This window comes from Acinonyx jubatus, chromosome B3 (genome assembly GCF_027475565.1).
Source record: "Acinonyx jubatus isolate Ajub_Pintada_27869175 chromosome B3, VMU_Ajub_asm_v1.0, whole genome shotgun sequence".
NCBI classification, from domain to species: Eukaryota; Metazoa; Chordata; class Mammalia; order Carnivora; family Felidae; genus Acinonyx; species Acinonyx jubatus.
The window spans coordinates 17,513,449-17,538,117 of record NC_069386.1 but is presented as its reverse complement, the minus strand read 5'-3'; the positions used below and the strand labels follow the sequence as shown (position 1 = coordinate 17,538,117).

Sequence of the window (24,669 nt, the reverse complement as noted above, 5' to 3'; positions counted from 1 at the left end):
GCTAAACCTTGACTCCTAAGGGTATTGAGAGAATTTTAGTGCTACAACATCGGAGTGATATTTCTCTTATAAACATTTTGTTAAATACAGATAAATTTCAAAGTATTATTTATTTTACTTTAGTTCTATGAAAGAATTTAAAAATCAAGCATATGCTATAAAATCTGTGTTTTATATGGATGAAATGTATATAAATACCAGAATTTAGACACTGTAGAAAAATTAAAATTTGAGTGCTATAATAGGTCCTGAAAGGCTGACCAAATATGACTTAAAGAAAAACAAAGATGTTCACAATATTTACTTCTTTAGCAATACAGACATTCATATTTATTTATAAAGAAGCCACAAAGAAAAGAACCCTTCCAGGAATCATTCAAATTGTTTGGTATCCTTTCATCCAATCTTTTTATACATATTTCCATGATTTCTACACAACACTGAAATGCATTTAAGTAATCTGATGTGAGACAAAACCCAGAGCTTTCATCTTCTTTTTGCTCAACTCCCACCACCAAGATCTGGCCAAAAGTGAGGAGCAGAAGCAGGTCACAGGGGCTGGATAAGCAGAAGCGATCTCTCTCGCTCTCAAGGCTATTTGTCAACTGTCCATCTTACTGAAGTCACAACGCACACCATTTCCATCTGGCCCCCTTGTCTGGCCCTTCACTGTCTCTATATTATTGACAAGAGGCACACTGCTGTGGAAGGCACAATAAAATTAGAGACATAAGCTTAAAGTCAATAATTACATAAAAAAAAATAAAAGTAATCGATTGACTAGAAATTATACTCAATAATGTAATAATCCCCATCGATCACTTTGATAAAAGGTCTTCCAGACTCTCTTTTTATTTTTTTTAAATGTTTATCTATTTTTGAGAGAAAGACAGAGTGTGAGCAGGGGAGGGGCAGAGAGAGAGAGAAGGACAAAGAATCCAAAGCAGGCTCTAGGCTTTGAGCTGCCAGTACAGAGTCCGAAGAGGGACTCAAACCATGAACTGCGAGAGCAAGACCTGGGCTGAAGTCGACCCTTAACTGATCAAGCCACCCAGGCACCCCCAGACTCTCATCTTTATCTTCTTAGTGCTACAAAAAGAAGCACGTATACAGATGAAATACCCAAAAAGAAGGAAAAAATAATTTTCTGATTGTAAAAATATCAATGAAATTTAATTTTTCAAAAGAAACTTGAAAAGGAAAAGAACAAAACGGGAAGACATACATGGCCTCCTTTCAAACCTCCTATAAAGCCACAGTAATCAAACCAATGTGGTACTGCCATAAGGAGAGACATAAAGACTAATGGAAGGAACATTAGAAATAAACCCATGTTTACAGACAACTGATTTTCAACAAAGGTACCAAGAAAATTCAACAAAGGAAGGATAGTCTTTTCAACAAATTATGTTGGAACAACTGAATATCCCATATATAAAATGAGAGAATATGAAGAGACAAGCCACAGACTAGGAGAAAATATTTACACATAATACATCTGATAAAGGACTTGCATCCAGACAAGAGCAGGACAAACTTGCTGTAAACGGTCATTTAAGTAAACATTTTAGGCTTTGTGAACCAGAGAGTCACTGTCACAACTACTCACTTCTGCCACTGTACATTCAATATGTGTATGAATAGGCATGACTGTCTTCCAGTAAAACTTTCTTTACAAAATCAGGTGGAGGCCCATCACATCTGGGGGGCATCAGATATGGCCCATAGGTCAGAGTTTGCTAACCCCTGGTCTCCAACACATCCTTCCAAGTTATCTGATTCCCATTCTATGAGAGCTATTTCACAACTCTGTAAGTTGTAGATTACTGATAGCAATGTAAAATAATCCTTATTTATAAACACAAAAATAAATTATGTTCAATGGAGGGACAACCCTCTGTGGAAAAAAGGTTTTGTTTCCATTTTTAGTTGATTTCAATATTCTTAATCTATAAATGCTCTGTTCTTTGCATCCTCCTTTGAATTGGGTGTAATACCTCATTTAACAGGTTGAATAAAAGGTTTAACACATCTAAAAATTTTTATATCTGTATGGAAATCATTACCTTCTCATATTTTGTGAAAATTATCCTTTAACATCAGAACATATAAAGAACTCTTACAACTAATAATACAAACAACTGAATTTGAAATTGAGCATAAGATTTCTAAACAGATACACTTCACCAAAGAAATGGCAAATAAGTACAACAAAAAGACAATGACTTAGTCTGTTCAGGCTGCTATAATAAAAATACCATAAATTGGGTGGCTTAAAAACAGAAATTCGGGGCATCTGGGTGGCTCCGTCGGTTAAGTGTCCAACTCTTGATATTGGCTCAGGTCACGCTCCCAAGGTTGTGGGATTGAGCCCTGAGTCCCGGGCTCCACGCTGCACATGGAGACTGCTTGAAATTCTCCCTCTTTCTCTCTCTCTGACCATCACCCCCATTTGTGTGTTCTTTCTCAAAGAAACAAAACAAAAACAACAGAAATTTACTTCTCAGTGTTTTGGAGGCCGGGGAGTCCAAGATCAAGATGCTGGCAGATCCAGTGTCTAGTGAGGGCCTGCCTTCTTATTACCTACCTTTTCACTGTGACCTGACATGGTGGAAGGGGTGAGGGAGCTTTCTTGGGCTTCCTTTATTAAGGGCACTAATCTCACTCTTGAGGGCTCTGCCCTCAATTACCTAGTTACCTCCCAAAGGCACCAATTCCTAATACCATCATCTTGGGGGTTAGGATCTCAACATATGAATTTTGGGGGGACACAGATGCTTAACCTTTAGTATTAGGGAGATGCAAAATAAAATCCTAATGAGTTGCTACTATACAGCCACTAGCATAGCCACAATAAAAAGACTGGAAATACCAAACGTTGGCAAGGATAAGGAGGAACTAGAACCCTCATACACTGCTAGCAGGAATGTAAATGGTACAGCCACTTTGGAAAGTAGTTTAGCAGTTTCTTTCAAAGTGAAAAATATAGCTAACCACACTTACTCCCCTAGGCATTTACCCAAGAGTAAGGAAAACATGTGCCCACAAAAAGCTTGCACACAAATGTTCACAGCAACATGATTCGTAACAGCCCCAGTTAAAAAAAATGTAATCGTCAATCACCTAGTGAATAAACAAAATGTGGCACATCCACACAATATTACTTAGCAATTAAAAACACCAAAGTACTAAAACCTGCAACAACATACATGCAAGAACTTTATGCTAAGTAAAATAAGCCAGACACAAAAGGCTACATATTACATGATTTGCATTATACGTGATCTCTAGAAAAGGCAAAACTATAGAAATAGATTAGGGGTTGGCTGTGGGTAGGAACAGTAGCTAGGGACAGAAAGGAACTCGGGGGCTTCTGGGGATGATGGACATTTCTAAAACTAGATTGTGATAAGGGTTCTTCAACTGGGTACATTTAATAAGATTCCCCAAATTGAACATGTAAAGTGGTATATTTTATGCTGTATAAATTGTACCTCTGTAAAGATGTTTAAAAAAAATTCAGTGGGCAGTAGTTTAAATGAATTATTAACTCATGCCAGGAACATAATTACTGACCTTGTTATAAAAATTAACAAGATATTATTTAGAGGACTTTAAAATGTAACGTGAGGGAAAACAAGTTGTGTGCAGGTCACACGTTGTCAATCGGTTGCAGACAGTGCCCCGGAGGTAAGTAAACTGAAATGCTATTTCTAGCTTTTCTGTTTATATATCATAACTTTACATAGTTTCTGATTCAGAAGTGGTTAGAATTGAAACTATCAATAGGAGATAAACACTTATATCTTCTATTATGTCATGTCTTTTAGTAGCGGAAACAGACTTTCATCACTCATTCCATGCCCTTCATAAAATGAAACCTGTTAGAGTTCGAAGAAATTTAAGGATGTTGGATTTTAGTGATAGAAGGTATATCAGAACCCATCAAGTTAAAACCTATGTAGCACACTGAGCAAGAAAATGGAGACAGAGGAAGTAAGTGACATTAAGTCTATAGGCTTTGGTTTATTGAAAGTTCACAGTTCTCAAGGCTCCATGGACTTTTAAGTGTAGGAAGCTTAAATAGCTTCAGCCATAAAGTCCAAAAGCAATTTCACAGGATATCATAGGCACCACCAAGAGCATTCAAAAAAAATATATAAATGATGATTGATACTTTAGAGAAAAATTCTTAAGAAGTACAGAATAGGTGAAATTAGTATTTAGTGTTGATTTAAAAAGCTGACTGGATCTACTATATTTAGAACCTCGAAAGACAAAGAGAAGAAAACTCATTTTTCTCTTTCATTTAAAATTAACAGTATTCTATAGTCCATAATATATCATTCATTAAATATATTTGGTTCTTATATTGCTAAACAATGCAGGGATATGATATGTATAAAATATATATATTCAATTATGCCACTGGATCATTTCACTTCAAGTGAACAAAGCATGGAAATTTATCTCTGAACACGGCAGTCCCTCTCGTGTGTATACAGATTGCAGGGCAACAAGTATGAAAGACAGTATGAGCGAATCCTCCTTCACTGGTTATGCAGAAAAATTAGTAAAGAAAAATTGTCTCATGTGCTCAAATAGGTAAAATATTCAGCCACCCAGTGATAGCACAACAGAAATCATGATTTGGGTTTGGGATACATACAACAATATGCATAATTGTGCATAGTTTTAGAACATGTTTTCCAGGCTGTATTTGCTCTGCTTTAGATTAAACATCTTTTTCAAGTCATGCAAAGATAAAATTACATGAATATTTCTTTGGTTACTCAACTGAAGATTTAAATGATAAGTTTTTTAATCTTATTTATAAAAAACTTACACCCTCATTCATAAAAAGTACATCTTAAATTTTAAATTTATTTTTCTTTAATGTTTATTCATTTTTGAAAGACAGAGACTGAGACAGAGAACAAACAGGGGTGGGGCAGAGAGAGAGGGGGCACAGAATCTGAAGCAGGCTCCAGGCTCTGAGCTGTCAGCACACAGCCTGACGTGGGGCTCGAACCCACGAACCGTGAGATCATGACCTGAGCCGAAGTTGGATGCCTGACCAACTGAGCCACCCACCCGCCCCTACATACTTAAACTTTACAAGAAGGTACAAATGGAAAAAGGAAAGAAAGATTCTGAATTATTCTAAACATCCATATGTATCTTTCAGGATTATTTCAACATTTTACAATAATGACTATAAAATTATACTAAAAATTATCTCATTTAAGGAAGATGGGATTCATATTAAAAACCTAAATGTATAAGTAAATAATATGACTTCTACAAAGCCTGCTGTTACTCCTGAAAAAATAGATACTGATACTGTAAGTTCACACTAAAATAATAAATAACATTTTTTTAAATTTTTGGGAGACAGACAGAGAGCAAGTTAACGGGAGAGGGACAGAGAAAGAGGCAGAGAATCCCAAGACAGCTCCATGCTGTCAGCAGGGCTCGATGTGGGGCTCTATCTCACAAACCATGAGATCATGACCTGAGCTGATATCAAGAGTTGGATGCTTAACCGACTGAGCCAACCAGGTGCCCCAATACCAAACTTTTGAAATTAAAAAGAAAATCATCATCAAAACACACCTGCCAGACTTTAATTCTCTTTCAGAAGAAGTCAGGAGCAGGAATGTCAGCAGATCTATCCAAGAAACAGAGAAGACATGCAACCAACTAATGACATTTATTGCAAGCATAAAGGGACATTAATTTTTTAAAGCCTTTGACACTGTGACAGCCACAGTTTTGACTTACAAGTAAATACACAATGAAAACTAACACAATTTGTTTGGAAACAACATATCTGTGTAAAATTTTGATTTTTTAAAAAGGAATAGTAAAAAGGATTAAACAAAGAACTGTGATGTCAGCTGTCGGCAGCGAGGGGAGAGGTTGGCAATAAGTCGTATCAAACTAAATTTTAATTACTTCTCGTTACATCAACCCTTGGCAAATCATAAATCTTTTCATTCACTAAAACAATCATTACCTTTAAAATTACTTGCAAGAAGACAGTATGATTTAAAACTTTTAACAGGTTAAAACGATTTAAAGATGAAGCAAAGAACAAGTTCAAATAAAATATGAAACAAAATAAATGTTTTATGCATTGAAGACAATACTTATTAGGAAATAACCCATATGCTGCCAGTTAATTTTTCTTCAATTATACAGTTTGACCTAAAACTATAATTTTCTGATCATGTCACAAAAACAATATACTGAAATCAAGGTAAAAAAATACTAACAGCTATAAAATAACCATGAAAATACAACCTTCTTAAATGTATCTATTTAAAACTTGCTTTTTCCAAAGACTGGCTCATAAATACAAATCAAATCACTATGAATATATGAAAAACCTATTTAATACTCAAAAGCTCTCCAGTAAAAATGAACTATGTACCCCAAGTTTTGCCAAGATACCAAAACTACGACAGAAATTACTCCACACCACCTTGAAAATACTGTGCTGCAGGCTGATTTAGATCCAAAAATAACAATTAAATCTCTGAATTTGCATTAAGAAATGGTGCCTAAAAATATATATTTTCTAAGTTCTCAAGAACATTCACTCCAAAAAATAAAGATCGTTGATATGCATCAGCTTTTTTTTTTAATACCCTTAATTCCTGATATTCGTGATGACATATGGTTATGAACCCATCATGGGCCTTCTATCACTGCAACCACAACACTTGGCAAATTATTTAAGCAAAAGATTTTAACTTGTAGGAGTAGTTTTTCAAATCTGTAATTCAGAATGACAATCATGTCAGGATTGTGTGTGACAGACTAGGAGGTGGATACACTGGAGAGATAAAATAATGAGAAATACTCGAATCCACATCATCTGCTCCTGAACACCACTGCACGTCAGCTCAGGCCCTCGACCTCATGCATGACTTCTTAAATCCTCTCCAACTGACCTCAGTACTGTCTTCACGGTTCCCAATCAGCACCAAGCTCGTAAGATACCATGGTAAGAAAAATTAATTGTACACAGAAAGGGAAGAATAACAGCACTGCCTGCAAAGTGAATTTGGAAATACCCCCCTTAGGATTTCAAACTGGGTCGCTGCTATTGTGATGTTAGCTGCTTTTAAATCTTTTCACAAAGGAATGGACCATGGAAAGGAATTCAACATGCCTTAGCCAGTAGTGTGATTGATGGGAGAGGCTTTCCAAGTTTCAAAGGACTAACTTTTCTCCTTTTGCCTTTAAAAAGTATCATCACAATGAACTTTTGTTTTTCAGACACTTGGCACGTGTTCTGCCATTTCCCTTCACATCTTTCCTAAAAAGGAGTATTTTCTCTATTTATTTGACACTGAGAAGGATGCATGGTCCAGAACACAAAACTTTTTTTCTTTTAGAAGAATTTTAATGGCCATTTTTATTCCAAAGTTTTTCCCCAATTTTCAAAGCTTGGAAAAGTTTGTAAATAAAATCTTAAAGTTTTAGCTCCATTTGTAACTATTGTACAGTATGTAATAATATCAATAGTAAAAACACTTTTTCTGAGAAATCCATGTGTTTTTAAGGTTCATTTATTTTGAGAGAGAGTGTGCACGGCTGGGGGAGGGGCAGAGACAGAGCATCCCAAGCAGGCCCCAGGCTATCAGTGCAGAGCCTGACATGGGGCTTGATCTCACAAACTGTGAGATCATGACCTGAGACGAAATCAAAAGTCAGATGCTTAACCGACTGAGCTACCCAGGCACCCTAGAAAAACCCACATGCTTTATCTAATGTAGTCTACCAAGATAATTTTATGTAAAAACCTGAATAAAAAAAACTATCACTGTAACATTACTAATATATATTTAGCTATGGTATAAAACTACCTTACTAATAGAGTATTATGTATAACAAAGACACTAGTAAGGTAATGTTATATCTGTGAGAGACACTGAAAGAACAGATTCTGAATATGAGTTTAGGACTCTAACAGACAATTCATTTACTCAGTGGTCATCTAGCAAGCTCAGGATGGGCAAGTTGTTAGATTTTATCCCTCTATCCTTTAGTTGTCAAATGAGTACCTTAACCGTTCTGCACTGCACCAAGATAACTGAGTACTAACACACTCAGTACTTCTCTATCCTCTCCGTCTAGTCTCTTCTTTGGAAGTACAAATATTAGTTTAGGATATTAGACAATAAAGTAACATGAGCTCCTTTGAAATCTGGGTCTAGATTTTGTTCATGTTCACCGTCCCCCCCTTCCTCTAATACACAGCATGGTACTTTGAACCAAGAGATAGTTCTTTGTTAGGTGGATGAAACAGTTAAGTACCCCAGGTAATGTAGATAATCCCACAAAATAGAGAAAAGTCTATTTAAATGCTGACCATACATATACAGCCTGGTGACATCAGAGGGGTGCTCTGCCAGAGATTAATTATTTAGATTCTTTATTAGTGAGAAAAAAAGTGCTAGCTAGTTATTTTACCAGCACTGATGTGGAATGAGTGAAAAGCTGATTCTCCCTAGGAGGATAAAGTACCCTGAATTTCTAGAGTAGCCACCAGGGAAGGTAATATGGGTGAAGAGCCATGATCATCTGGGGGGAGGAGGTACCATAAGATCCTTTGTGTTTGAGGATTCAAAAACAGAGCTGCTCTATTTTCCCTGAGTTGATCTCTGCGCTACAATGGAAGAGACAGCAATGAAACCAGGGCTGAGCCAGTGTTCCTGGAGTCACCAGCGTTCCTAGAAACTGTAACTCAGGGACCGCCAATGTGGACCACCAGTGACCAGTCTGTACCCACAGGAGTAGGCTCAGCATTCTGAAGAAGTGTTATCGTCTGTCGATTACGCCAATAACGTCTCGCCAAGTAGGGCAGTGAGCCATGGTGGAAGCTCTGGAATGACCAGGCTCCATTCCTACTCTGTGCTCCAGCAGGAAGGCTGGTATGTTCCCCTCCCCACCTCCACATCAGACCAGTGAGCACAGAGATTCCAGAACTATTTAGGTGGCAACAGCACAGGTCTAAGAAGAAACACTAGATTTCATTTCGATAAAGCAGTAAGAGGCTCAACTGGAAGAAAAACACATTTTAAGAAAAAATAGGGGGACCTGGATGGCTTCGTCGGTAGAATGTCCCACTCTTGATTTCAACTCAGGTCATGATCCCTAGGTTGTGGGATCGAGCTCTGCATCAGTCTCTACGCTGAGCACGGAACCTGCTTGAGACTCTGACTCTCTCTCTCTCTCTCTCTCTCCCTCTCTCCTTCTACCCCTCTCCCTAACACACACGCTCTTTCTCCCTTTCCCTCTCTAAAAAAAAAAAAGGAAAAAAGTAATAAACTTGACCATACCTGAAGGCTGAGGTTTTAGAAAAATTCATGCCAGTTATATGTAGTACATATTTCTGTTTGTGTATTTTATTTTTGCATAGATATGTCCTTTTGTTATTTTTTAGAATTTTTATTATTAAAGTACAACATAGACTGCTTTAATGTTTTTAATTTGGACTAAAAATCTTTCCTTTTTTGGTATGCAAAACAACTTTTCAAGGATAAAAACATTTCAAAAAAATAGGCTGATTTATATGCCAGATGTAAGCAACATCTTTTCTGACTCCTGGTTACATTTTGTTGTTTGTTTCTTACCACGACCTTCTCCCATGGGAGTTTATAGCAAATTGCAAAAGCATCAGGCTTCTGTTGACTATCAAGAATGAGAGGATGCTTCTAATATCCACTAGCCCTTGTGGTCTTTACCAAAGGGTGAATCCAAAAAATGTTTGCCAAGTGGCTCTGCACTGATGGAAAACCTGCCTTAATATTCCTTTATTTGTAAGTGCATGGTATTTGTCTTCCTAATAAATCACATAATTTTACTTAATCAAGTCAGAAAAGACCTTTGGAATAAAATGAGTTTAAATTTGCTCTGTAACAATTAATGTTCCAGTTCTGATGGTGGAAGTAGGAGAAGGCAATATACAAACGTTTAAGTGCTACCTAATTTATACATATGAAAACATGCAGGTTAGCAATCAGATGAGAAATCAAAGAACATCTAATAGGACTCCCACTCCAAGACACAACAGGGTCACTGACACCAGACTTGTTCCCCACTAAAATACAATAAAACTATTCAAAAACATATGAGGCAACAGTTCTCAAGCAATAGACAGGAAACAGAGAACTCTGATCTTTGAAATACGGGAAACACAAGAGGTGAGGGATGTGTTGGATGTGGCTTTCTGCTAAGGGGCTCACGCTGGGCCACAGCACAGGGAAGTGGAGCCCAAGCCGTGCTCGGTGGTCTCGCAGAGCGCAAGAGCCAAAGGTCCGGCCTGGGTAGCTGAGGCAGCTGGAAAATGTAGTACAGGATATGAAAGGGCAGCAAGCTGTGAGAGGGTGAATGGGTGTTTAATGAAGAGCATACAGGAGAGCACAAAAGAAGGTAGTGAGCAGAAGATGATGAGCAGGTTATCATCCAACCTTAGACCTGGAGAAAAACAGTATTTTTTAAATAAGAACAAAGCTTTGGGGACCTGTGAAACGACTGTCAAATGATTTAACGTGGATAACTGGGGTTCCCAAAAGAGAGGAAACAGGGCAGAAAAATATCTGAAGAAATAATGACAGAAAACTTCCCAATTTGGGAATCAAGAAAACCCCAACTGGGATATTTTAAAAATCCTACACTGTGTCACATCGTAAACAAACTGCTAGGGAAAGATAAAGAGAAAAATTTTAACATAGCCATGGACAAAAGATATTATATACAGTGTAACAATGATACAAATTACAACTGATTTCTCATCAGAAACAATGGGGTCAGGAGACAATGGAAGGTCACCTTCATAAAGTGCCAGAAAGAAATCCTGTGAACTGAGAATTCTATATCCAGAGAGAAGATTCTTCAAAAGTAAGGACATTTTTGCATAAAGAAAATTGAGACAGTGCATGACCGGCAAACCTGCACCACAAGAAATCCTACAGGAAGTACTGTGAAGAGAAACAATACCAGATAGAAACTACAACTACAGGAAAGAATGAAAAGCACAAGTAATAGAACATACGTGGGTAAATACAAAGAATATCTTCTTTTAATGATCTTGATTTCCTTTAAAGACAACTGACTGTTGCAATATAGACACTACATTGTAGAGTTCATAACATATATAGAAAAAATATGATAAAGTAACATAAGGAGGGTACATGGAAGTATACTACTGGGAAGATTCTTACAATTTATATTAAGTGGTAACATATAAGTGGACTGTAATAAGGATACATATATATGAAAATATACATCCATAAAAAGCCTTACACAAGAATGTTGGATATTAGCTGTATTCATCATAGTCCAAAGCTAAAAGAAACCTGTATGTCCATCAAGAGGAAAATAAATATATAAACCGTATATTCAAACATTAGAATACCGCTCTGCAAATTAAAGAAGATTGGGCTACCAATATATGCAACAGCATGGACACATTATTGTGAGTGAAAGAAGCCAGCCACAGTGAGCGTTCTGTATGGCTGTGCACGTATTACGTGCAACCACAGGTTACATTAGTCTGTGGTCACAGAAGTCAGAAGAGTGTTCTCCTGTGGCACACAGACTGGAGAACACATGAGAGTACTTTCTGGGGTAGTGAAAATGTTCTATATCTTGACTACGATATTGATTACGTGGGTACGTACATTTGTCAAATCTCCGAAGTGTACATTTGTGCATTCCACTCTATGTAAATTTTACCTCAATAAAACAACTGTAAGGCAAAAATGGGAAGAACAAAAATTAAAAGAAAAGTACAAGAGAGGAGATGGCTATGATAACTGTTCAAGTTAGGTGTTGGGAGTATGGGGGCTCATCATTCTATTCTGTGTCCTTTTGTATTTCAAATTTTCCATAATAAAATGTTTTTCTAAAAAGAAAGGCAATAATAATGGATCACTAATACATTTGTATAATGTATTAATAATTAATAATGTATATTTCAAATTTGCTAAGAGTAGATCTCAAGTGTTCTCACCGCGCACGCGTACACAGTAACTATGGGAGGTGATGGATATGTTCATTACTTTCATTGTGGTAATCATTTCACAATGTGTACGTATATCAAAAAATCATGTTGCATACCTTAAAAATATATAATTTTTATGTGTGAAAAATAAACAAAGGTCAAAAATAAAATTGTAAGATAACACAGTAAAAAAAAATTAGCCAAAACATTTATTTAACTTTCTCCTTACGGTATCTGGATACAAACCTATAGAACTCATTGCCAAATAAAATACAAAGTTATTAAAATAGTAATTTTTCTTAAAGGGAACTAAGTCTGCTCAGGCAAATAGTGCTTCAAGGTTCCAAAGTTTTTATACCATAGACCATGATGTCAATAATCCAGAACAGTTTTTTTTTTTTTTTTTTTTTTTGAGTGATGATTATTTATTCATCTTGGAGACAAGTCCATACTATTAAATTGGCCTTATTCTTTCAGGCCGGGTTTTGGACTAAGGAAGATGTTTCAAGCAGGTGTATCAAGCACCTTTCTTCAGTCCACGGTGCATGATGTCTGTTGGAGCCCCATGCGTGTATCTCTCAGACCTACCACTTCTGTGTTCTTTTGTCAGGGCTCCACTGCAGTATCCATATCCCAGTGGCTGAGGCCTTTTCCACAGAAGGCTGCTGCTCTGCCACATGCATGTAGGTACAACAGGCCCCAGGGACCCTCTCATCCAAGCAACTCTGAACCAGTAATTTGGGGGAGTTGATGTTTTCACGCTTAGGCCTCTCAACACTTGAGCAGGATGATTCCCACAGATGTGTTTTACGTGGGATTAAGCTGTCATGGCCCACTGTGGTGGCTGGTGGAGGAGTTCAGGGCATGCCACCCCAAAATATGCGAGTCTGGCATATTAGTTATTTTGAGTTAAAGACACTGGAAAGTGGCAGAAGCAAGGAGGCACGTTTCTCCCTAGAAGCACGAGAGAAACTCCCATGTAAAAGGTGTCCTCCCTGTACCAGGAGGGAGACATTCTTATCGCCAGAAATGGAGAGTCGAGGCCCAGGGAAATCTTAACGAACCAAACTTGTTAAGCCAACCTTTACATTCCTAGTCACTGTTTCACAACTAACTGCCCTAGCTCAAACCCCTTTGTCTGGTCACATTTTCATAACTACTACCCTTTGTCCAATCTAGTGTAGAGGTGTTTGGCTTTAACCACTTCTTCGGGTCTTCATTTTTCTCGTGAGGTTTCCTTTGCACGTGTAAAAATTACTAAGTAAAATCTGTATAGTTTTCTCCTGTGGATCTGTCTTATGTCAGTTAATTCTTGGGCCGAGCTGGAGACCCTAAGAGGGCAGAGGAAAGGTGGCACCTCCCCTACGCTGACTTAGTAACACATTCTTTCTAAGCTGCCTCTACATTCCTGTATCCTGTCACTACTTCCCACCAGTGTTCTCTGTTCTTCCTAAAAAATGACCTGTGCTCAGGGGGAAAAAAAAAAGAGAAAGATGTCTAATATGGTGCAAAGAGGGAAAAAAAAACAGATGACAGGATGAACCACTTTATACACATACTATTGCTAACATACAGATCACGCCGTTGCTAACCCTCAACTTCCTACTACTAGTAAGAGCCTTTGCAACTTCCAAGCATTAAGAGTTAAGCAAAGAGGAGAGTTCAAGATGCAATTAATCCTATTCCCCAGAATGGCCATGTGAAGCCTTTGGCCGTGTTAAGCGGAGCTCTTTTGGCTGTTTGGCTTCACAGAAGCCAACAAGAGCGATCTTACGCACAAAGCAAAGCCTATGAGCCGTAAGAATACAACTAGTAACTGGGATACTAAAGAAAACATAGAATGTCTCTGCCTCCATCTTCTGTGTATCTCCTTCATCTTTCTTTCTTTTTCTGTTTCCCAGTCCGTGTGCCTACTTCCCAGTGCCTCACAAGATTACACAGCATTGTGCAACAGCCCAGAGAGAAAGAGAGGTTGATTTTCTTTTTCCAATTTCCCTGCTCTCTCTTATTCTCTTTCCTTGCCCCTCACCAGCCTCTTCTAAAATTCCCAGGATGAGAACTGTCCTGCTTGGGTCAGGTGTACCACACCAGGACCAATCAGTTGTAGAGATAAGGCCACGTCACAAGGTAGGAAAATGGCCGGACACGCAATCTAACAGAATGGGGGAAAGAGACATCCCAGAAGATGAGTTCCAGTCCACAAGGCCACCACTACCATGTGGGTATTGGCAGACAGCTCAACAGAATCAGCCACTATGAGTCATGGATGTGTTTGAGAAACTGGTAGAAACACCGGACCTTTTTCATAACATGTACATAATCGCAGATACCAAACTGTGTGCAAACTACATGGCGTTCATGAAACCCCTATAATCCATTCTTAGATCCTAATTTTAAAACTCTATATGCATCTAGATTTTTCAAATGTTTCAGATTTTTCAAATATCGGTATAAAACTTTTCAAATTTTAAATACTGAATACAAAATTATATTCAAAGGTTTTCAACCACAACAAATACACATAATGAAATGTTAAGTCTTTGAGGAAATATGACACATAGAAGTTTATATCATACATAATAGCCAGGACTGGGTGGAGCTAACAATCAAATATCAAATGATCTCTACTGTCATCAAATGGAGACAACATGGGAGCCCTCACATTTTTTTTTTAACTACACTTAGAATATTTCCCACTGTATATGACCAACACGATCAAACACTGGGGGACATGTACCTAGCCCCATTGCCATTCAAATCATAACACTCGCAATTACCTCATAAAAAGATAAAGTGAACCAAATAATTAGTAAGATCTAGTCCACTGCTACTCATGATGGCCTAGAATGAAAAAAATCTACATATGGCTCAGTCAAAAGTTTCTATTCAAAATACAGCTATTACTGTATGTAATTTTACTCAAAACAGGCAAAACCAAACATATACAACAGAAGAGAGCTATGGAAACAAAACCAGAAATAAATGCTTACAATCACGCAACAGGTGAAATATAAACTAAAAATGATATGAAAGCAGTCCAAAAACCTATACCCTTCACTGGTTATTAGGAAACAGTCAATGATATCAGTAGCACATCCTTAATCTCCAAGAGTATATAATGGAAGGAAATGACCACATTCTACCACAAAATGTTCTTATATTACAGGAAAAAACAGAATAATAGAATATAAGGAACAATGGTTTAACAGAGAACTGCATTTGTCATATGCTCCTTAAATTTATATGAAAAAGGACTTATAAGTACAGTATTATATTCATGTATTTTGATTCTACAATAGATCTTGTAGAAGTTTCATATATGAGAGTATGAAAACCCAAAGTATTATCTTTACTGATACATTTCTCAGGCAATCTCCAAAAGAGAATCTAATTTCCTGAGTATCTGAATATATAAACTCCTTGAAAGCTAGAATGATAAAACACCACTGAGCCCGATTACATACAATAAACTCTAAAGGAAAAGATCAGATTCCTACACCACATTAAAATTTTTTGTATTAACTGTAACTGGAAAATGTAAGACAGTAATTATATGGGGTTAAAGATTTATTAAGCAGAGTCAACTGCTGTACTCTTTTTGTAAATATTGAGCCTACATATTAAGGCCAGCATGTAAAGCCTAAAAATTAATCAGTTATAATGCTTCACTCAGAAATTTTTATATTTGAAAACCTTTAGAGAAGGTGTCTTTTATATCACAAAGAAATATTACAGATTTTTTCATTCACGGATTAAACATGAGTAGTTTTTAACATTCTCACATGACCCTGAAGTCCCACAACAGGTAGTAATTTGTAATTCTGGTTGAGTCACACATTTTACCTGGATACACTAAGAGACTGGTTGGTGTTCCTGAGTTACTAAGTAGAAATAAGCCTCAACAATGTGACATCTGCCTTTTTCTCTGCTCATTCTTGAATGCAAACTAACTTCCATGTAATACCTAAAGCACAAGTTAAAAAAAAAATTTTTTTACATACTTCATCTTTTTTTTGTTTTTTAAATATGGAAGATGACATATGGCAAAACTTGCAAATGTATGGATTCACAAAGGAAGGTCCCTGGATGCTCCCTACAAGAAAGTCACGGGGTTTAATGGCAGCTCAGGAGAATGCAGAATTTTGGTACCATACTCGGGCACATCACAATCTAAGAGGATATTCAGTAGGCAGAACTGACAATTAGTCCCAGGACTCAAACTTAAATTCTGCTGTGAAATTCTAGTAAAATTTATTAAATCAAAGTTAATGTACAACAATTACCTCACTAGAGAATGAGAGAAAACACTGTACGTATTTCCTTTTTGGATACTAAAATGATTACATCATGCAAAGTTCATTTGAATTCTCTATGTAAAATATTCTGAACTGAATTACCTTTTTGTACAAATATTTCGCCACGGCAGTGACTTGACGGGGCACTGACTGCGATGCATAATTGTAGTAATTGTAGGTAAAAGCATAAATGCCACCTTCTCATGTCTGTATCAGGGAAAACTCCCTTAAACACATTTCACCCTTAGTTTCACCTTCAAACAAACAGACCACCTCAAATCCTAAATATACCCAAAGCCCACTGCCTAGACACACAGTGAGAAACAGGCATAACAGATTTGTAAATAGGCAAGAAACTACTTTGTGCTAGAGACTATGATTACCTGGAGGTAGGAATTGCAGTTGGTTATTAGCTAATCGAAGATGACGTAAAGCTCTCAGACGACCAATTTCTGGGCAAACAATTTCTAAGGCATTGTCACTAAGATCCAAACATTGGAGTTTTACGAGAGATCCAATGGCTTCAAAAAGAAAAAAAAGGTGAAGGCAAAATTAATTGGACCCAAGTGTTATGACAAATCTTTAATGCAAGTACTACCAAATTAAATATTTTAATAGTTAATATCCCTGCCTCTGTTGCTTGCAAAATAGTAAAAACATAGATCTTTTAATTTAATCAAAACTGCTAACTGAATTTACTAATTAGGGGAGACAATCTTTGAAACTAACAAGTTAAAGATGCTTTATAAGTAAAATTCCTAATACACCAACCAAAATTTGCTTTACTATTATGAAGCAAAGCTTAAACTATGGTTATGTCGTAACTAAAATTGGAGTGTTCTTACCTTCTGGCACCACAACTATGTTATTTGAGTGAAGGTATCTGTGGGGAAAGAAGAAAAAAAAACGGAGCTGTTATCATTCAGTCCTTTTGCTAGATAACCAATTTGTAAAATGCTCACTTAGAAATTTATCAAATATAAAGGGACCAAAATGTTCTATCATACCCCAATCTAAGTGCATGCCATAAAGCACATGGTCATCACAGATAATTAATAATATTTTCAGAATGGTATTTTATGCTGGAATGGCAAATATTAAACCTATTTACTGATTTAAGTTGTTATTTTAAAATAAAAGCATACACAATAGATGTATTTTGAGTTGTTTTTTTTTAAATTGACAAATTACTAGTTTTACAAAACAAATTACAAATTACAAAACAAATTACTAGTTTTTCTAGTACATTTTAAAGTATTCGGGTTTTCAGAAAAACACCTATTGTGTAAAGAAAAATCAACACTTATTATGTAAATGAAAATGCAACTTTTAATTTCAAATGGAAGACTTACAAAATAAGCAAACCAAGGCTATTTCAAGCTAATATGCTGACAGAGAACCAAGAATGGAGAGACTAAATGCTGATCATTTACAGTATCTGTCAAAATACTCAACTGTCAAGATACATAATTTATTTCACAGCAAAAGGAAATCTCATAAACAAGAATCAAATTCTTTTCTTAAAAAAGAAAAAAAAAAAAAAGGTTATCCGGCTGACAAGTCCAGGCAAGCCTAAGTAAATAACACTTTTCCCACTGAAGTATCTTTAGCACCCTCTGGTGGAGACTTTATGCAATCAGCAGCAGCCTGATTCAGAACAAAACAACAGTGACAACTGGAGATCACATAGTAATAATTTTAAAAAATAAATGTATGCGGCGCCTGGCTGGCTCAGTTGGCACAGCATGCACCTCTTAATCTCAGGGTTGTGAGTTCAAGCCCCATATTGGGCATGGAACTTAGCTACATAACATAATATAAAATGTTAATATAAATAAATTCGTATCACTGATTTTCAGAGAACGAAATTTTTTTGATCTTTTCAAAACTATCATTTTATTTACTATGCCTCATCAATCAGTCTTCATAAAGTATTTTTAAATTTAATTTTGAAATTTTCTTCTACATTATTAAACCTAACATCAAAGGTTAAAATGTCACTGACACAAAATAAGACACAAAATTAATACATTTAAGATTATTCCATGCTGCATTTAATAAATTCTGTGTAGGTACTAACCTGCTGGGCCTAACACATGTTAAACAATTATACCATTCTATGATATTTTTATTCCTTGCTTTGTACATATAAACTGATTTCACATTTTAAAATCCATATTCTTTAAACATTAATTTTAGGAAGGAATTCCTAACTGCACTCTCAGGTGACTCTAAAAATTCTTTGAACTAAAAGACTCTATGTAAATAAGTACGCGCACACACATACGTACATATACACACATTTACATTTGTTATACAAAAGCCAGAGTGCCTAGAGACCAAAATAAAGAGACAGTTGATTTTCAGTTACCCACAATACATTTGCCTCAATTTCTACATATGCAAAAGGGTCCTAAAATGTCGAAATCAAAAGATGAACCAAAGCACTCAACATCATGAATGAAATCAAAAGGTGTATTTTAACACATTAAATTTATCTACGTTAAAGATGTGGTCTACAGTAAGAAGAGAATGTTCCCAATCCTAACTACAAAATGTAGGTGCCCAGGACCATCCCCCACCAAGTGAAACACCATCTCAACTCCTCAAGTTATTGTGATGTGCAACTGATAAAGAATCATCACTGGTGGAATGGATCAGAGAGCGAGCTCTGGAGCCAGAATGACTGCATTTAAGTAGCCATGTGGCCAAACTCAACTTCTCACTTTCATAATCTGTAGGAGCAGAGAATAGTAACACCAACAACACAGGGATGTTGTAAGGATTAAATAAATCAATAAATGTAAGGCTTTTAGAATAATCAGAGTGCCATGAATGCCACTGTTATTGTTGTTACACAGTTATCTTGAGTCAACTGTAATCAAAAGTTCAACAATTTTGAGTCACTTCTCTTTACTTGCTTTTTGTAATTTCAAAGTAATTGAAATGTTGGAGTTTCAATGTAACTAGTTTTCATCATGTTCTCCTATAATGCAAGAACTTTCTTTCATTGCTGTGGGAATGCAAAACAGTACAGCCACTTTGGAAGGTGGTCTGGCAGTTTTTTAAATAAAATTAAATACAGAAGTTTAGTTAATAGTATTATGCCAATGTCACTTTCTTAGTTTTGACAAAATTTTAAGATGCTAAAAACAGGAGAAAGTGGATGAGAAGTATACTGGAACTCTGTACTATCTTTACAACTTTTCTGTAAATATAAAATTGTTCCAAAATAAAAAGGTTGCTGATTAAAAGATCAGGACTTTTATTTCCAGCCATAATGGAGTAACAGGGACCAGATTTACCTGACTGCTGTAAGCAAAAAGAAAATTGGAAGGAATATATGACACAATTATTTTGATACTAAAAACAGGAAATTAGGATTATGTTATGTGAGAGAGAAGAAACAAGGCAAGCCACACAAGATCCCTAGGTTTCTGCCTGGATGTAAAACTGATGGTATAGGACTGCGTCCCAAACAAAGTATGTACGTCTCACTAAGTTATGGAGACACAAGTCAGAATTCAAAGAAACCGAGGCAACTGGAAGTTGTGGGGTAGTGGGGTAGAGTTTGGGGGAGAGGATACTACAGGGAAAAAAATCCTGTAAAAACTGAAGGATTCTCTGACTGATAGCTGAATAGTAAAATGTAGCCTAGGCAAAGTAACTGAAAATCTATCTGCTGAATGGTCCACAGACCTCACACCAGACTAGAAGGCATTTAAGTTCTGAGCAGCAAGTCTTATTGATTATTTGGCACATTCAAATCAGATCCTATAAAGGCCATGCCTTAGTAATAGGGTTAAAATACCACTAAAGTAGAGGTTACTCTAGACCTGTCCTCACAAAGTGTGGAGACAAACCATGAAAAGATCAAACTAAACTGCAAATAACCTCATGCTAGAATAAGGCAGCACAAGAAAAAGGCAGACAACAAAGTCTACAGACTCACCAATGTAAAGCTTATAAGATCCAGCATCCAATCGAAAAGTAGTAGATATGCCAAGAATCAAGAAAGTGTGACCAATACCCAGGATTAAAAACAGTCAATACAAGTATATCCAGTATAATAGAAACAATAAAATTAGCAAACAAAGACATTAGAACAACTACAAAAAATATAGCAAGCTATTTAAAGGATAATATGAACACTGCAAGAGAGACGTTAAAGTATGAAGAAGAACCAAACAGAACTCCTAGAGATCAAAAACATAATGAACAAAGTAAAACAACTTCACTAGGTGGGATGAACAGCAAATTAGATACTGAAGAAGAAAATATTACTGACACTGAAGACAGAGAAATATAATTTGTCCATATTGAAGCATACAGAGACAAAAAAAGATGGAAAAAAACTGAAAAGAGTGTCAGTGATTAAAGGAAAATACTAAACAGTGTAACAAACATGCAAGAGTCCCAGAAACAGAGACAGGAGTATAGAAATAAATATCTAAAGAAATAACGTCAAAAAATTGCCAAATTTGATGAAAATCATAGAAACACGAACCCAAGAAGCTAAACAAACGTCAAATATAAAGAAAAAGAAGGGGCGCCTGGGTAGCTTAGTCGGTTGAGCGGCCGACTTCAGCTCAGGTCATGATCTCACTGTTTGTGAGTTCGAGCCCTGTGTCAGGTTCTGTGCTGACAGCTCGGAGCCTGGAGCTTCGGATTCTGTGTCTCCCTCTCTCTCTGCCCCTCCCCCTCTCGCACTCTGTGTCTGTCTCTCAAAACTAAAATAAATAAAGGTTAAAAAATTTTAAAAAAAGAAAACCACAAGATACATCAAAATCAAATCCCTGAAAATGAGCATAAAATCAAAAATCTTCAATGTAGATAAAGAAAAAATAAACACATTACATACAGAGGAACAAATATAAGAATAACAGGAGATGTCTCTTCAGAAACTGTGCAAGCCAGATGATAATGAACATCATAAAATTGCTGAAAGAAAAGAAAAAAAAAAAGTCATCAAGAATTCTAATTCCAGGGGTGCCTGGGTGGCTCAGTTGGCTGAACATCCATCTGACTCTTGATTTTGGCTCAGGTCATGATCTCAAGGTTCATGGTATCAAGCCCCATGTCAGGCTCGGCGCTGACAGCATGAAGCCTGCTTGGGATTATTGCTTTCCCTCTCTCTCCACCTCTCCCCTGCTTATGCACTTTCTCTCTCTCAAAATAAACTTTAAAAATAAAATAATATGGGCTGTTTGCCATCTATATAAAAAAAAAGCATTTTAATTCCAGAAGATCAAAACAAACAAACAAAAACTTCAAGACTATGAAGATGTTTGTAAAACAAAAACTGTAACATTTTCAGAGAAAAAACTAATGTGAGATTTTTTCTCACAGAAAATCTTCAGGGCCTATGGCTAGACAAGGAATTCTTAGACTTGACACTAAAAACATGATCCATAAAAGCAGAACTGATAAAATGTAAAACTTTTGCTCTACAAAAGAATAGAAAGAGAATGAAAAGATAGGGGCATCTGGGTGGCTCAGTTGTGGGAGCGTCTGACTTTGGCTCAGGTCACATTCTCACAGTTCATGAGTTCGGGTCCCGTGTTGGGCTTTACACTAACAGTGCAGAGCCTGCTTGGGACTCTCTCTCTCTCTCTTCCTCTTGAAATAAATAAATTTCTAAAAAAAAAAAAAGAGAATGAAAAGACAAACTACAAATTGGGAGAAAATATTTGTAAACAACATATACAACAAAGAACTGGTTTCTATAATTTGTAAAAAAAAAAAAATAAAAACCTCTTAAAACTGAAGAATAAAAATAAATCCAACTAGAAAAAGAGCAACAAATGTGTTTCACTGAAGAAAAGACACAGGTAACCAACACATACTTGAAAAGATGTTCAGTATCATTAACCATTAGAAAAATATACATTAAAATCACAATGACATAAAACCACACATCTATCAAAATGACAAAAATAAAAACTAATGGTAACACCGAATACTGGTGAGATGTGGAGAAACTGAAACAATACTTTGCTCGGGGAGAATATAAAAAGGTGGAGCCAAACTGGAAAATTATTTGGCAATTTCTTAGGAAACTACAAATCCAGAACAAAAGTGAAAGAGTAAGGGCCTCCAAAAATTATTTTACATAAAATCAACAAGAATATTGGCAAAAGTAGTAGTAAGAAGCTTATGTACAAAATTCTGGAAACTAACCAAAGTGATACAAGGAGGGTTATATCTTAAGAAAAATGGCAAAAATCTCAGTAAGCACAGTGAGCTGTGTGAACTTTGGGGCATTTTCAATTCTTCTAATTGTATCCCTCACTCTCCACTCTGCAGAAGCATGGAAAAACAAAACAAAAACCCGGTCCACAATCGAAGTGAAAAAGCGGCAGCGTGCCTAGCACCTGAAGGGACAAAACCAGGTCAGCACTCACTCCCAGGGAACTGGCGTCATTTGACTTTGTCTCAAGGCTCCCTGAAAGGCCCCACCTGCAAAGCTCTTTTTAATTTGATCTGCCTAGAAACTTGCCCCCTACAAAAACTCTTTCCCCAGTTGAAACACATTATGGGCAATTGTTTGACTTCACACCCACCTGAGTCAATAAATAACAGCTGGTGCAAACAATAGACAACCAAAAACCTTAAATGGAAAAGCTGGGCAAGATGTCCAGAGGAGCTGTGAAAAGCTCTGGTGTATTTCTGGAATTCTAGAAGGTCTAAGGCAGGTCAGAAACGTGCAAATGCTCAGGAAAGAGGTGAAAGACTCTAAGCAATCAGCTCTGCCGAACTTGAGGCTCCTGCATAAGCAGGAAGCTCAGGATAAGGCAAAGTTGTCGAATGCCTGGCTGGGAGCTGAAGGCATGCCACCATACAATAACAGAAGTCCTCAGCAAAGACTGGGAGACTACTGGATTCAGGTAGCAAAGGAAATCTCTAATCTAACCATCAGGTGACCACTAAGGTAACTGAGCAGATAACTTTAAAAAAAAAAAAAAAAAAAGGAAAGGAAAAGGAGAGGAGGGAACTCTTTCAACTCATTCTATGAGGCCAATATTACCTTGATACCTAAACCAAGGAAATCGCAACAAAGGAAGACCAAGGATCAGTTTCCCTTATGAATACAGACACAAAATTCATCAACAAAATACTAGTAAGCCAAACCCAGCAACTTATAAAAAGGATTATACTCCACGACCAAATGGGATTTTCCCTCATTGATGCAGGGTTGGTTCAACATACAAGCAAAAATCAACATCTATATTAACAGGATAAAGAAAAAAAACACATTCATCTCAGTAGATGAAAAAAAGACCATATGACAAAATCAAACACCCTTTTATGCTAAAAATACTCAACAAATAAGCAATAAAAGGGAATTTCCTCAATTACATACAGGGTACCTATGAAAAATCTATAGCCATCATCACACTGAATGGCAATAGACTGAAAGCTTTCCCCCTAACATCAGGCAGAAACAACACAAAGATGTCTGGTCTCACCACTTTTATTCAATATTCCATGTTACAGCCAAAAATAAAGCAAGAAAAAGAAATAAAAGGCATACATATTGGAAAGGAAGGAATGAAACTATCTTCACTGGCAGATGACATGATCTTGTATATAGAAAATCCTATGGAATCTACCAAAAAAAAAAAAAAATTAGAGCTAATAAATGAGTTCAGCAAGGCTGAGGATAAAAGATCAATATACAAAAATCAGGTGTATTCTTACATACCAGACAATGAGCAATTCTAATGTGAAATTAAGAAAAACCATTCCACGTATAACAGCATCAAAAGAATAAATAAATACTGGGGCGCCTGGGTAGCTCAGTTCGTTAAGCGTCCGACTCTTAATTTCAGCTCAGGTCATGAGTTCAAGCCCCATATTGAGCTCTGCACTGAGTGTGAAGCCTACTTTAAAAATTTTTTTTTAATTTTAAAAAAGAATAAGTTAAACTTAGGAATAAGTTTAACAAATTCAAGATTTTTACACTGAAAAGTGTTCGGTGTTCAAACACAAAAATGTTGAAAGAAATTGAAGACCTAATTAAATGGAAAGACATCTCACATTCATAGATTAGAAGACATAAGACAGCAATATTCCACATACTGATCTAAAGATTCAATACCATCGCCACCATTGATCACAGATACCTTTTTTTCTTCATAATTTGACAAGCAGATGTTAAAACTCATATGGAAATGCAAGGGATTTAGAAGAGCTAAAACAATTTTGAGAAATGGGAATAATGTTGAAGGAATCATACTTCTCAATTTCAAAACTTAACTATAAAGCTACAGTAATCAAGTTGTGTGCTACTGGCAAAAAGATAGACAAATAGATCAATGGAAAAAAATTGAGCATCCAGAAATATGCCAACAT

General features: G+C 36.4%; 1 protein-coding gene across 4 annotated transcripts in view; it reads right to left on the bottom strand.

Annotated features, from left to right (window-relative positions):
* Positions 1-24,669, bottom strand: part of LRRC28 (leucine rich repeat containing 28) — a 181,207-nt gene that overhangs the window by 100,599 nt on the left and 55,939 nt on the right. For all 4 annotated transcript variants that reach the window (XM_053223621.1, XM_027067956.2, XM_027067959.2 and 1 more), the window contains 2 exons: positions 17,160-17,197; positions 16,698-16,835 (listed from right to left, as the gene is read on the bottom strand). In XM_053223621.1, the coding sequence (XP_053079596.1) occupies positions 16,698-16,835; positions 17,160-17,197 (176 nt within the window). The remainder of the gene's footprint in view (positions 1-16,697; positions 16,836-17,159; positions 17,198-24,669) is intronic.